This window comes from Apodemus sylvaticus, chromosome 18, assembly GCF_947179515.1.
Source record: "Apodemus sylvaticus chromosome 18, mApoSyl1.1, whole genome shotgun sequence".
Classification (NCBI taxonomy): Eukaryota; Metazoa; Chordata; class Mammalia; order Rodentia; family Muridae; genus Apodemus; species Apodemus sylvaticus.
Window position 1 is genome coordinate 24,961,858 of NC_067489.1, and position 14,541 is coordinate 24,976,398.

General features: G+C 36.7%; 1 protein-coding gene across 1 annotated transcript in view; it reads left to right on the forward strand.

The window, feature by feature from the left end:
* Window positions 1-14,541, forward strand: part of Potea (POTE ankyrin domain family member A) — a 172,068-nt gene that overhangs the window by 129,381 nt on the left and 28,146 nt on the right. The window contains exons 50-58 of the mRNA XM_052162877.1: window positions 2,957-2,985; window positions 3,078-3,150; window positions 6,060-6,127; window positions 6,874-6,940; window positions 7,476-7,546; window positions 8,789-8,935; window positions 8,999-9,126; window positions 13,028-13,061; window positions 13,736-13,799. Of these exons, the coding sequence (XP_052018837.1) occupies window positions 2,957-2,985; window positions 3,078-3,150; window positions 6,060-6,127; window positions 6,874-6,940; window positions 7,476-7,546; window positions 8,789-8,935; window positions 8,999-9,126; window positions 13,028-13,061; window positions 13,736-13,799 (681 nt within the window). The remainder of the gene's footprint in view (window positions 1-2,956; window positions 2,986-3,077; window positions 3,151-6,059; window positions 6,128-6,873; window positions 6,941-7,475; window positions 7,547-8,788; window positions 8,936-8,998; window positions 9,127-13,027; window positions 13,062-13,735; window positions 13,800-14,541) is intronic.

Genomic DNA, 14,541 nt, shown 5'->3' on the forward strand with positions numbered 1-14,541 from the left:
TCTTTTAGGTCAAGGCCTTCTTCAAGGAGCTTTCTGAGACGATCTTAGCTTTTGCCTATGTCTTTATTTGGAATGGGTTTGAATGCATACACTTTATTAGGTTGAGCCAAGAGCTATTTAGTTTTGGGGTAAGAATATCCAGTGGGGGACAAGGTCTTTGGCTGAAAGCTAAGATACTGACATACTTTATTAGCACAGGGGGTGTTCTAGGTACCGGGTGTGTGACTGGCTACATGTGATCACCTGGTGGGGAGTCGCTTGGTTATGTGCTCTGAGACAGGTATGGAAATTGTGTGTGTGTGTGTGTGTGTGTTGGAGTTGGGGTTGGAATGGGACTACTCCTGTGAGTCTCAAGTTTTGAGATTTTCTGGGTTTGAACATGCTCTGCCGTGTCAGTTCCACCAGTTCCTCTTGTAGCACTGTTCTTGTGCCCTACAGGAAGAATGGAAACCAGTAGTGAGGCATCCTCTGAGAGTCAGAGCAAACAACCTTCTCCCTTATTGTACTTCTCCTCCTCCCCTCCCCCTCCCTTCCCTTCTCCTCTCCCTCCTCCTTCCCTTTTGGAAGGAACTTTATTGCCAGGCCACACAAATACTTTTCACTTACAGAAGATAAACACAGACATGTATACATGTACATGAGTTAATGCCATGGTCAAGTGTTGCTTCTTGCTAGGATATTTCCACACAGGGAAAAAACGAGAACATGGAGTTAGTTATGACACAGCCAGGAATGCCATCAACAGCTCACAGTTCATAGGGATAATTATGTCTTTATCTGTGGGAGAGAGATTCTAGGGGATAAAAATCCTAGGCTGGATCCAAAATTATGAAGTTAATTTACACAAATCTGGAGGAGGCTCCATATTGACCCAAGCCTCTCATGCTTATGAGCAACCTGCTGGGATCCCCATAGAAAGCCCCCATTCTGATTCAGCAGCTCCAGGATCATATGCCTGTGAATTCTCGGGGCACACAGGTGTTGGCCGTGCTGTTCTCTTAAAGGAGCTGTGATACTGCTCATCAGCTCAAGATACGTAGTAACGAAGGAAATCATACATTTTGCCACTGTTTCTAATCACGGTTCTATCTGGAGAGAAAGGGGCACAAGAAAGGGAAGCACTTTCAGGTTAAAGTCACTAAAAGAAAATGAAATGGAAACTGTAAAGCTGAACACCCTACAGACTATTTTGAAAATGAGAAGGATAGTGAAACAGTATTCGGCAAAACCAGAACGGGGAAGTGGGAAGGGGTGGGAGGGAGGACAGGGGAAGAGAAGGGGGCTTACGGGACTTTCGGGGAGTGGGGGGGGGGGCTAGAAAAGGGGAAATCATTTGAAATGTAAATAAATTATATCGAATAAAAAAATTTAAAAAAAAATAAAATGAGAAGGAGCTACCTATGGGAGAGAAAGAAAGACAGAAATATAGAATGAAAACTTGGGACTGATGGTGAGGAAACTTCAGGGAGCACTTTTGAAGATGGCTTTGCTATATCTTCAAATTGGATGCATCCTTGGGGGAGAATTTAGTAAAGACAAGTGGTTATAGTCAGCCACTCATTTCTCTTTTCCATAAAGAATGAGAGAGTGGGCTCCCACAAGCTCAGTGCTGTGAGCTGGAAAGTGGCAGCTTCAGTTGTTTTGTTTGGATAGAGTCTTAGTAATTGTATGTGTTGTATGTGTTGAAAAACCTAGGTTAATTCACATTACCTGAAGCCAATGAAATTATGGAAGAATTAACTGTACTTTATTAATTTATTTATTTTAAACTTGTACTTTCTTTTTTTGTTTTTGTCTTTTTTTTTATTCGATATATTTTTTATTTACATTTCAAATGATTTCCCCTTTTCTAGCCCCCCACTCCCCGAAAGTCCCATAAGCCCCCTTTTCTCCCCCTGTCCTCCCACCCACCCCTTCCCACTTCCCCGTTCTGGTTTTGCCCTATACTTCTTCACTGAGTCTTTCCAGAACAAGGGGCCACTCCTCCTTTCTTCTTGTACCTCATTTGATGTATGGATTATGTTTGGGGTATTCCAGTTTTCTAGGTTAATATCCACTTATTAGTGAGTGCATACCATGAGTCACCTTTTGAGTCTGGGTTACCTCATTTAGTATGATGTTTTCTAGCTCCATCCATTTGCCTAAGAATTTCATGAATTCGTTGTTTCTAATGGCTGAATAGTACTCCATTGTGTAGATATACCACATTTTTTGCATCCACTCTTCTGTTGAGGGATACCTGGGTTCTTTCCAGCATCTGGCAATTATAAATAGGGCTGCTATGAACATAGTAGAGCATGTATCCTTATTACAAAACTTGTACTTTCTATTACATATTATACTGATTTCAAATGTAGATATTCAGTAATTCCAAAAATTCAAAAATTTGGCTTATATTTTATTGTGACAATTGTACATTAGAGGCAAAAAGGTTTTATCTTGTAGGTTGTATTTATGTACCTTCTACAAAGTGTTTATTAAAAGTTTCTATAAACTAGAGGAAATGAAGCATATTTCTAATAATATTATGCAAGTACATCCAAAAATGAAGCATTTTATGTATAAGTATTCTATAAGTAAATATGCGACGTGATTATTTAAAAAATTTTTTCTTTGAAGACAAATTATCCATTTCATTGAACATTTATGGCTGATTTTGAATCATAGATTATAATATTATGGCAAAACCAGAGTATAATGGCCAGTTTCCTTCCAAATGACTTTAAATGCCACATTGGTATCTATCTTTTCTTAGTAATATTTTCCCCACTAGATTTCAATTCTGTATCAGTCCTCATGAGACAGGACTAGCAAAGTGAAAATAAATGGAACCCCAGTCTTAAGAGCAATATTTCCAGTGATAAATATGATGATGATTTTCTACACTAATTCTGTATAAAGCTCTGATTGACTTTGTCATGTTAATATATAATAAGTTACATGTCTGCCATTTCAGACTCTTCTGATGAATATCCAGAATTGAAGGTAATAATGTTTACATTTCATTGTGTATCATTAGCTCACTAATGTAGGATCTACACAAATATCATTAAATATCTCCTTTTAAGCCCACACAGACTACCACTGAGAAGCAGGATTCTGTACCAATTGAAGACCCAGTAATGAATCCTGAAATGTCATTAATGGCAGGTAACTTTAGAAATAGGGATTTCTCTTTACTAAGTGCTTATGAGCATTTGATATGATCTGCCTTTGAGTTCAAATTCTTTAGCTCTTCAAATCTTATGGATACACTTCATGTAAACAATTCAGATATCATTCTAACCATCATTCTTTCATAGGAAACTACCTGGGAGTTGAAGACAGTTTCTATAATTGCCAGCTATAATCAGGTGTTTCAGCTTATATGCATTAATATGTCCACAGTCCCATACTGGAAGCACAGTGTCCCTTATGGTTTACAAGAGTTTAAATTTTAAAATCTGTATCTTTAAAAGATTAATGATGTTTCCCCCCAAATTATTCACATGTGTGTATAGTTAGCTATTTGGTAGGGTGATGCAATGATTTCTCATGCATAGGAGGTTTAAATGATCCTGAATTACAAACAAAGAAACTCTTTTAAAGACACGGGCGTTCTTTTACATCCAGGATGACTGTGGACTGGGCAGACTTCATGTAATTTCTGTTGTAATTTATTTACTTCCAACTTCATTTCTCCTTGGCTATCATGGTGTCTGGTCTATAGAAAGTGTCCATTCAATATGGTAATCTTTGTTTACCCCACGGTGTAACATTAACAGTCTATTTTTACAGAAGGTGTCCAGGTATATTCTAGAATAGTTATAGGCACATGTAAAGCCAGATGCTCACACAGTATATTTACCTCCTCTCCATTCCCACCACTTGGCTGCTCTTCTCCCGATTTCTTTGTGATTATAGTTGTACGTTGCCTTGTTGGTGTTCTTACCTAAATTTGTAAATTTGTCCCTAGCTCCCACCTCACAACCTGTTCTTCTTATCTGCTACCAGTGAACTAAACTCTGATCCATGACGTTATTCTTTGATGTGCCTGTTATATACAAGAAGCAGACATTTCTGAGAAATCTTCAAAGAATTCTGCTAACAGAGATGCACACACAGAAGAAAACACACAAAGTAGATGCACGGATCCTCATCATTCATGCAGGTTTTGCACATCTCTTAGGATGCAAATGCCAGCATCTGCTCCTTCAGGGATCACAATTTGTATTTCCACTCATTAAATGAAATGGTTTTCTGGACTGATATTTAATAATCTCATACTTGTAGAGATTATGGAGTTTGAGAGTGAATTTTTTAAGAGAGTGTTTCTTCTATTAAATCATTTCTCACCATTTTTTTTAAAATCATGTTACCTATTATTTTCCCCTTCATGTTCAGAAATAGGACCCAGACACCAAATATATTTACAAATACCTTGGTCACTTAGCTAGGCTCTAGACCAGATCATAACTAAAGATAAGTCATTTATTTAAATCTGTGTTCTGCCACGTGTCTGCTTTTTACCTGTGTTCAGGTCCATGTGTCTGTTTCCTCACATCTTACTGGGCAGATCCCCTGTCTTGCTATATCCTAGAATTCTGTCTCCTCTCCAATGTCCCACCTCCCATTTCCTGCCCAATCCATAGGCCCTAGGCTTTTTAATTGACAGGAGATGTAGCCATACAATGCACAGTATATCTTTTCTACAACCCTCCTGTCTTTGTCCTCTTCCTTTCTTGCCCGTCTCCTTCTTACCCGCACATAGTAAAACCCTCTCCACTTCTGTATCCCATTATCTTTTTCCTTCCTTCCTTTTTTCTCTGCACCTATTTCCCCCCGTCTCACAGTCACTGCTCTATCTTCACATCACACACACACACACACACGCACACGCACACGCACATGCATACGCACACATACTCTCAAACACAGACATTCACCACCCATTCTTTTTTTTTAACTTTCACAACACCTAATATTTTATTGGATTTGTTTCATAAAGAAAGTAAAAAATAAAAATCATCAGAGAGATAATGAAAACACAATATATTAAAATGAGGGATATAAGTACACATATTTGAAACCTATACCCCACATTCAATATCCAGGAAGAGGGATAAATGTGGGATTCTAAAAGGATGACGATTATGAATCACAGCATGGGATATAGGAGAACTGAGGAACAGCATAATCAAAATTCAGAAGAAGTGGTATTTTCAACCTTAAAGTCTATTACAGTTGATTATCAAGATTCATAAGAATTGAATAAATTATGGTTTGAGTGCTAAACATTTCACCACCCATTCTTATATAAGATTAAATGTAGATTTCTTATGTAAGAGAACATGCAATATGTGTGATATTTCTTATGACTCTGGCTTATTTTGCTGAACAACATATTTCTGTTTTTATCTTTTTTTTCACATATGTTATGGTTTCTTTCACTTTACCTGTGAATAAACTTCCATAGGTATGTATATCTATTTTTAATTGGTTATTTTGTCTATTTACATTTCAAATGTCCCCCTTCCCAGTCTCCCCTCCACAACCCACATATCCCACTCCACCTCCCCTTGCCTCTGTGAGGGTGCTCCTCCACCCACTCCCGCCTCACCCCTCTAGTATCCCCCTACACTGGGACAACAAGCCTCCATAGGACCAAGAGCCTCCCCCTCCCATTGATGCCAGATAAGGCAGTCCTCTGCTACACATGCAGCTGGAGTCATGGGTCCATCCATGTATGCTCTTTGGCTGGTAGTTTAGTCTATGGGAGCTCTGGGCGGTTCTGGCTAGTTGATATTGTTGCTCTTCCTATGGGGTTGCAATGTATATCTATTTTTAATCTATTAGTTTTTGTAGCTATCTAAGCTTTTTTCCAATCATAGCAATTGCGTCTAGGGTAGCAATAATGGAGTGTGAAAATATCTTTGGTGTGCTGATGTAGGGTCCTTGCCAACCCTCAATCCTCAAAGCTTTTCTTTCTTTGCCATTTTTATCTGACATTGCAACATCACTGGGAATGTTCCCCACCCCCGCTTTTCATTCTTTAAGTAAATATGTTTATGTTTTATCAGAAGCCGACTTACAAGTGAAATCAAAGGAAAAGAAACAAACTCAGGCCTATGAAAATATTCAGTCAGTTGTATGTAAATATTTAATTTTATTTTTTACACTAATAGTTTAGTAAATCACCATAGGTTAAAAAATTTATATTTTAGAGTTTAAGGATTTTCTGTATAGAAATAGACTAAAATTAATTAATAAACCAAAAAAATTAATTAATAGACCAACATTTCATTTTAAACATCTAGAAAAATATACCTAGTTGTGGAGATTTTAACTTAGTATTGATAGTAGCTTGTGTCTAACTAAATATTATTCTGGGATGTGTCTGATAGATTTCCTTATTACTTTTGAGTTTCCTTTGCTATGTTACATAGTTTTTATAACATATATGTTCATGTTAATAAAATGATTTAGTCACTGGAATTTCTCTAGATATTTAGTGCTATAGAAAAGCAAGCAAAATTAATACATTCAGAACATATTTTAAGTGTCCACAATTACGGGATAAAAATAGTAATCAGGTATTGTAAAGTTAGTAATTACTACTGTTGTTAATTTTTATTCTTTTGTTCCACTGTCAGTTTAAATAACCATCCAGTGAAATTTAAAATAACTGACCTAGGCAGCATATATTTACTCTATTCAGTTTGTAAGTTTTTTTAAGTTTGTGACATATACTTCCCTTATTTTCAAGAATACCTGCTTATAAAGTAGAAAACATGGATATTTTTAGCTACAAATTAATTGGGAAATATTCACACAAATCACTACTGGTATTCTTTTTTTTTTTCCTAGCATGTTTTCAAACATCTTCAGCCAAAGGGCATTGGCCATTTGCCCATGACTGTGCATCAAAGAAGCAAAGCCATTGCAAGTGGAGAAGAAGGAGGTAAGAGGTGTATGTCATATGTCAGTCATTCAGAAGAACTTTAGTAAAGACAAGAATAGGAGCTATAATATTCTATTAGCTAAAGAAAGTAGCCTTTTGGATGCATGTAATAGAGCACATGGATAGCACACTCCTTGTGAAATTATAAAGCTCATGAGGTTTCAGTGACATTGTACATTTAGAGGTGAATAACAGCTACATCTTAAGCATGCTCAATGAAGAAGAGGCACAGAGAGCGGGAGAAGTTGAGGATACCGACTGAATCAAAGGAAAGATGCTGAGTGTGGAGAATGGCAAATTGGGGCAATCTTTAGGTACAGAACTACAGAGGACCAGTGTGAGGCGTATATGGAGGTCTCCACTCTCCTCTCCAGTGGGAGGATATCCCAGGCTGAAGTAAATGACATTGCAGAGCATTATTTTTGTTTATTATGGGTGCGTGGGCATGTGAATGTGTGCATCAGTATTCAGCCATGCATATTAAACCAATGACTATGCAGATGATTTTTAACTATGAATATTATATTTTCTGCAGAGTCAGACCTAAACATGGCATCAGGGGATGAGCAAAGCAGGTGTCACAGTAGCGAGAGCAGTCAGTCGTTGGTATGTAGATATTTAATATCTCCCTTGATACCGTCTCCTCTTTTAAATATGGTATCATCAAGCAAGTAGAACTACCTTGTAAACTTCTTTGCATAACATATACCATAATTTAATGTATAATCTTAAATAGCTTAAGTAGTTGTGAGCCTTCAAATATTCTTTGAACCCAAAATAACATTGGTAAACTTTATGCTCTGTGAGTCCAAAATTCGTCTAATGATTTTGCCTCCATTTATAAAACCTTCTTATGTGATAACTAGGCAAAATCAAATTTGAATCTTATGATTAATGAGTTTAAATTATAGATAATGTCACATTTATGAACACTGAATTGTGCTTATGTTACAGAGTGGAATGGGTTATTGTTTTTATTTAATAGTGATGATACTTCACTCAATAATAACTCTGTTGAAGATTTGATCAGGTTTATGGACACTGACTTCAGGGTTTATGTAGAAGGAGAATGTAGAAACATCAAAATAATATGGCTGTCCATTGTAATGGAATTTTATCTTCCAAAGGTACTTTTAGTGTTTATAAACAATAAATCCTTAACTTACATTTAATTCAATATAAAAAATTGATAGTTATTATTAACCTTATATCCCCTCTTTAGTAGATGTGAAATATACTAAAATTGGACATGATACTTACTGATAGTTCATATAATAGATGTATAGCACTGTAACCATATATACTTTGAATTAAAATATAATAATTTTTCTTTCAGATTGTTGCTAATATATTTTGTTTGATTGTTTGTTTTAGAGACAGGGTTTCTCTTGTGTAGCCCTAGGCTGTTCTTGAACTAAGAGATCTGCCTGCCTCTGCCAGCTGAGTGCATGGAATAAAGGTGTGCCACCACCTTCCAGCAGAATTAATGGATTTATCCCTATATAAAGTTTGCCAACTCTAGCTCCTGCACTTTTTATATGACTTTTTTTAAACCAAATTTAATCTAAAATTGATATATTTAGGACTGGGTATAAAAAGGTTCTGGCAAACATACTCATATAATTTGTAAGCACCTTTATTTTATGTTTTGACATTTACTTTCTAAGTGCAAAAAGGATAAAAAAATGAAATTGCAAGGGTGTGGGGGTGTGAATAATACCTTAGTAGGGAATGGGTAAATTTTCATTTATTACTGATGCTCTAAAAATGTGACATTAATAAACATGAATTTTTAACAAAATTGTAGCTGGTAAGGAGGCAAAATGCACTTGTGTCTTTTTCTTGAAGGTTGAGGGAAAAATGAAGAACCATGAAAGCAATGGAACAGACAGAACTGAATATCCCTATGCTGCTGCTGTTGGTGGTGGTGCTGCTGCTGGTGTTGCTGGTGGTAGTGCTGCTACTGTTGGTGTTGTTGGTGGTGGTTCTGCTGCTGCTGCTGTTGCTGCTGCTGCTGCTGGTAGTGCTGGTGCTGGTGTTGGTGTTGGTGATGGTGGTGGTGCTGGTGATGGTGGTGGTACTACGTCTGCCATTGCTTCTGCAACCAATGAACTGGTCCTACAGAGAAAATCTGGTGAAATTAATAACCAGAAATGTCTTATTAAGGAGAATGCAAAGCATGATCGGTAAGAACATAATAGTCAGTGGTAGATAATTGCTACTGTCCTATAAGAAATTCTAATCTGGGGCAATTTTCATAAGACAAATTCTATGCTTTTATGACTGCATATAAACTACAATGCTAAGGATTTTATCCAAAAGAGTAATAATCAAGGTTACCAGATTTGAAGAAAACAATGTTCTTTTACATGTTTTTTAAAAAAATATTAGCAGAGAAGTCTTGAGTAATTTTATAGTATGCATAAAATTTTGTTCAATATATGCAATAGGCAATATGTGAATGAGTGTGCTTCATTCCATAAAACCTTGTTTATACAGGTTAGACACAGAACTCAGTGGTGCCGCAGTTGAAGCTTGTCTTGCCTTGCTCTGATGTAACACCATGATCAAAAGCAACTTCAGTAGGAAAGAGCTTATTTCAGTTATAGTTCCATAGTTCATCATCAAAAGCAGTTAGGATGGAAACTCAAGCAGGCCAGGAGCCTGGAGGCAGGAGCTGATGCAGAGGCCATGGAGGGGTACTGCTTACTGGCTTGCTCAGCCTGCTTTGTTATACAACCCAGAACTACCAGCCCAGGGATGACCCTACCCTTAATGAACTAACAAACTGGGACATCCCACATCAACCATTAATCAGAAAAATGGACCCAGAAATGGAGGGCACATTTCTTTTTTATGGAATATATTCTTCATTTACATTTCAAATGTTTCATCCCTCCTCAAAAACCCTCAGCCCATCCTCCCACCTCCTGCCTCCAAGAATATGCCCCTCTATCCAACCCACTCCCCCTCGATTTTACCACACTGGGATATCTATTGAGCCTTCACAGGACCAAGGACCTCTCCTCCCATGATGCCCAACAAGGCATTCCTCTGCCACTCTTTTGGCTGGTACCTTTCAACTGAGATTCTTTCCAGATGGCTGTGTAGGTTTGTCTCATCTTGACAAGAAAACAAACTCCACCACTTTGTTCAAAGCATAAGCAACATACATAAAAACTGAACAACAACAAAAGGAAGCAAAAGGCTGTATCTAGCACTAAATTGCTACACTGTGCTAAATACAAAATTATGTTAATGACATAAAGTGTATTTTTTTTTTTTTTTGGTTTTATCGAGACAGGGTTTCTCTGTGTAGCCCTGGCTGTCCTGGAACTCACTTTGGAGGCCAGGCTGGCCCCGAACTCAGAAATCTGCCTGCCTCTGCCTCCCAAGTGCTGGGATTACAGGTGTGCACCACCACGCCCAGCTCATAAAGTATATTTTTAAAATATTTTTATTTTCTATATTCTTTGTTTACATTAAAAATGATTTCCCCTTTCCCAGATCCCCCCTCCCCATATGTCTCATAAACCTTCTTCTCTCCATCCATTCTCCAATCACCTCCCTCCTTTTTCTCTGTTTCACTCCAATGCTAGATCAATCCTTTCCAGGATCAGAACCCTCTCCATACTTCTTCATGGGAGTCATTTGTTATGCAATTTGTGCCTTGGGTATTCAGAGCTTCTGGGCTAATTACTATCCACTTATCAGAGATTGCATTCTATGTATATTCTTTTGTGATTGGGTTACCTCACTTAGGATGATATTTTCCAGATCAAACCATTTGCCTAAAAATTTTGTGAATTCATTGTTTCTAATTGCTGAGTAGTATTCCATTGTGTAAATATGCCACATTTTCTGTATCCATTCCTCCTTTGAGGGGCATCTGGGTTCTTTCCAGCTTCTGGCTATTATAAATAAGGCTGCTATGAACATAATGAAACATGTGTCTTTATTGCATGACGGGGAATCCTTTGGGTATATGCCCAGGGTATAGCAGGGTCCTCTGGAAGTGTCATGTCCAGTTTTCTGAGGAACTGCCAGACTGATTTCCAAAATGGTTGTACCATCTTACAGCCCCACCAGCAGTGGAGGAGTGTTCCTCTTTCTCCACATCCTTGCCAACACCTGCTGTCTCCTGAGTTTTTGACCTTAGCCATTCTGACTGGTGTAAGGTGAAATCTCAGGGTTGTTTTGATTTGCATTTCCCTAATGACTAATGATATTGAGCACTTCTTAAGGTGCCTCTCGGCCATCTGAATTTCTTCAGGTGAAAATTCTTTGTTTATATCTGTACCCCATTTTTTAATAGGGTTATTTGGTTCCCTGGGGGTCTAACAAGGGAGTTCTTTGTATATATTGTATATTAGCCCTCTATCAGATGTAGGGTTGGTGAAGATCCTTTCCCAATTTGTTGGTTGCCTTTTTGTCCTTTTAACAGTGTCCTTTGCCTTACAGAAACTTTGTAATTTTATGAGGTCCCATTTGTCAATTCTTGATCTTAGAGCATAAGCTATTGGTGTTCTGTTCAGGAACTTTTCCCCTGTGCCCATGTCCTTAAGGGTCTTCCCCAGTTTCTTTTCTATTAGTTTCAGTGTGTCTGGTTTTACATGGAGGTCCTTGATCCACTTGGAGTGAAGTTTAGTACTTTTAATGATGTCACACCCACACTGACTCTATGTATATTTTACCTAAAGTAAAACTTTAATTATGTTATTTCCAGAAGTTTTCCATTTTCATTCCTATCACAGAGTTTAGTATTTTTAATGAAACTTTTAAGGACTTTATACATGGGTGTAGCATCTATGCTATTTTTAACCCCACTGTTATTTCCTCTCATGTCCCCTGAATCTCCCTAATTTACAACCCATTGTTAATTATCATATATATGCCCACTCTGTACTGGTATATGCAATATTTTGAGTCTATTTAGCACTGTTCTTAAGTATTTGAACCTGCTGCCCACATAGAATAACCAACCTATGTCAGAGTTTGTCCTTGGAAGAAACTGATTCTTTTCTCACCGGTCATTGACCAGCTATAATTCTTGATCTAAGGTTGAGAACTTGCAGATTTCCTTAGTTCATGGTAGCATGGATGGGCTTGATTATTGACAGTTATTTTTCCTGTTAATAGAACAGAACAGTAAAGGCTGAGTACACTCCAGCATATTCATTTTGGGACATTTTAAGTTGTGGACAAGTGATGTTAACAATGAAGATCTTAACAATGTGGTCACTGTGAAAGCCTAAATGCAGTAGCGATGTGCAATCAATTCTAGAGAAAAAATTATCATAAAAGACAGTAGAAAACATAAAATAATTGGAGGACAATATGGGACTTAGTTTAGATTTTTTTACTGGTAGCTTTTAGATTATGTTTTTATGATGATAAGAAAGGATGCATTTGAGAGGAATATGGTTATTCAACTCAATTTCTCCAAGCACAAGAAAGCATGATATGTTCCCCTTAAGTGTTTCTGATAAGCTAACTGATTCTATTAATACATTTCCATGGAAAGAGGATATTTTTTCATTTTGATTTTATTAAGAAATGTAATTAAGTTTTAGAATATTATACATTACATGCTGTACAAACAGAATTCTGAGATACAAATTCTTGTTTGTAATAGACCAGTTGTTTGTATTTTGGCAAGTTACTTGGTATTTCTTTGTCTAGATATTTATTTTATAAAATACCTAATCTATCTTCTATCTAACAAAATTCTAGTTAGTTCAACGTATTTACAGTAATTAGAATAATTAGAATAATGTACTGTAATTGTATAAATGATTCTGGAAATCTACTTCTTAACATTCTCATTAAATTTTTTTTTCATCATGAAAGGAATTAATTAGTACTTTTCAAATAGATTTTACTGTTTGTGAAAGTTTAGTTTTTAAAAACTAATTTTGTTTATTGCTGTCTATTAAAATGTGAATAATGTCATGATTTTCCTATATATACTTAATAAATAGTATAGTTATAAAAGTATATGCTTTCTACAAATAATTAACAATTTTAGATATTATTTTCATTTGGCATGTTTATCATTTTTGTGATATTTACTTGTGCTTTTTATAGGCCCCGAAAGAAAACATCTAAGGAAAAACATAAGGTATTATAAAAAGAATAAAATGTAGTTGTTTTTTTTTACTCAAAGTGTTACCTAAAAGGTCGTGAAACCTCATGAAACCCAAAGTTAAAATACATCATAAAACTAAAAAGTTTTCAGACTCATACATATCAGGAATGTCAACTCTTAGAAGGCTATGAATATGAAACTACAGAATGCTCAGCCTTCAAGGGAATGTATATATGTCATTCCTGCTCCTAGTGCTGAGCAGTCATTGCAGAAGATGGAGCAGGAAGGGTGTAAGAGCCAGAGGCAGTTGATGATAACCCGGGAGTTAGGTACACAACCCCTCCACTAGCCATGCAGCTACTGGCAAGCATCTGGGAAAGGGAGATAGTTTTCTCTAACAGTTTCTTTTGTTTGGGAAGGCATCACATCTAAGAAGTTTTGGGTGTCAGACCACTTTAAAGGGTGTTTGATGGGCATCAATTCATCTTTAAAGGATTAAAAAACAAGGACACAAAGATGGTTGGGTAGAGAAGAAGGGTGGGCTTTGGAAGAGTTAGGAGAAGGGTAATTATGAAACACAATGTATGAAACTTAAAGAACTGATAAAATGTCTCAGTTTTTTAAAACAGACTTCTCTTCAGTGGTTTCTTTGGCTTTGTATAAAACTGAGTAATTGCTTTTTTTTTGCAATGGTATTTATCTTTTAGGTAACAAAAGAAGTCAGAGCTATGGGTGATGTAACTCAGTTATCAGAATCAATCTCAGAGGATGGTGAGTTATCAAAACATCAACATACTTTATAGTTAATTTTATTAGAATATATATGCAAATCAACTGTCTGGTCCCTCTTATTTTTCAGGTTTTTTTCAGTATTCCAGATATTTCACATTCTTATGTAATTTTTCCTTCCTTCCTTCCTTCCTTCCTTCCTTCCTTCCTTCCTTCCTTCCTTCCTTCCTTCCTTCCTTCCTTCTTTCCTTTCTTCCTTTTCCATTTGTATTAGTGGGAATAAAGTCTAGGTCCTGTGCATCTATTTCTAGACAGGCTAGTCACCATCATGGAGCTAATGTCTAGCTTCCATAAGAACTTGGAGATTTCAAATTTTAATAATGAATCTTTGGGATCCTTAACAAAGTTTACCTCTCCAATTACATGAATTGGATTTAATTTTTTTTGGTAATATTTTATGGGTGTTTTTTTATTCGATATATTTTTTATTTACATTTGAAATGATTTCCTCTTTTCTGGCCCCCCCCCACTCCCTGAAAGTCACATAAGCCCCCTTCCCTCCCCCTGTTCTCCCACCTACTCCTTCCCACTTCCCTGTTCTGGTTTTGCCCTATACTGCTACACTAAGTCTTTCCAGAACCAGGGGCCATTCCACCGTTCTTCTTGTACCTCATTTGATGTGTGGATTAGGTTTTGGGTATTCCAATTTTCTAGGCTAATATACACGTATTAGTGAGTGCATACTATGATTGATCTTTTGAGACTCATTTACCTCATTTAGTAT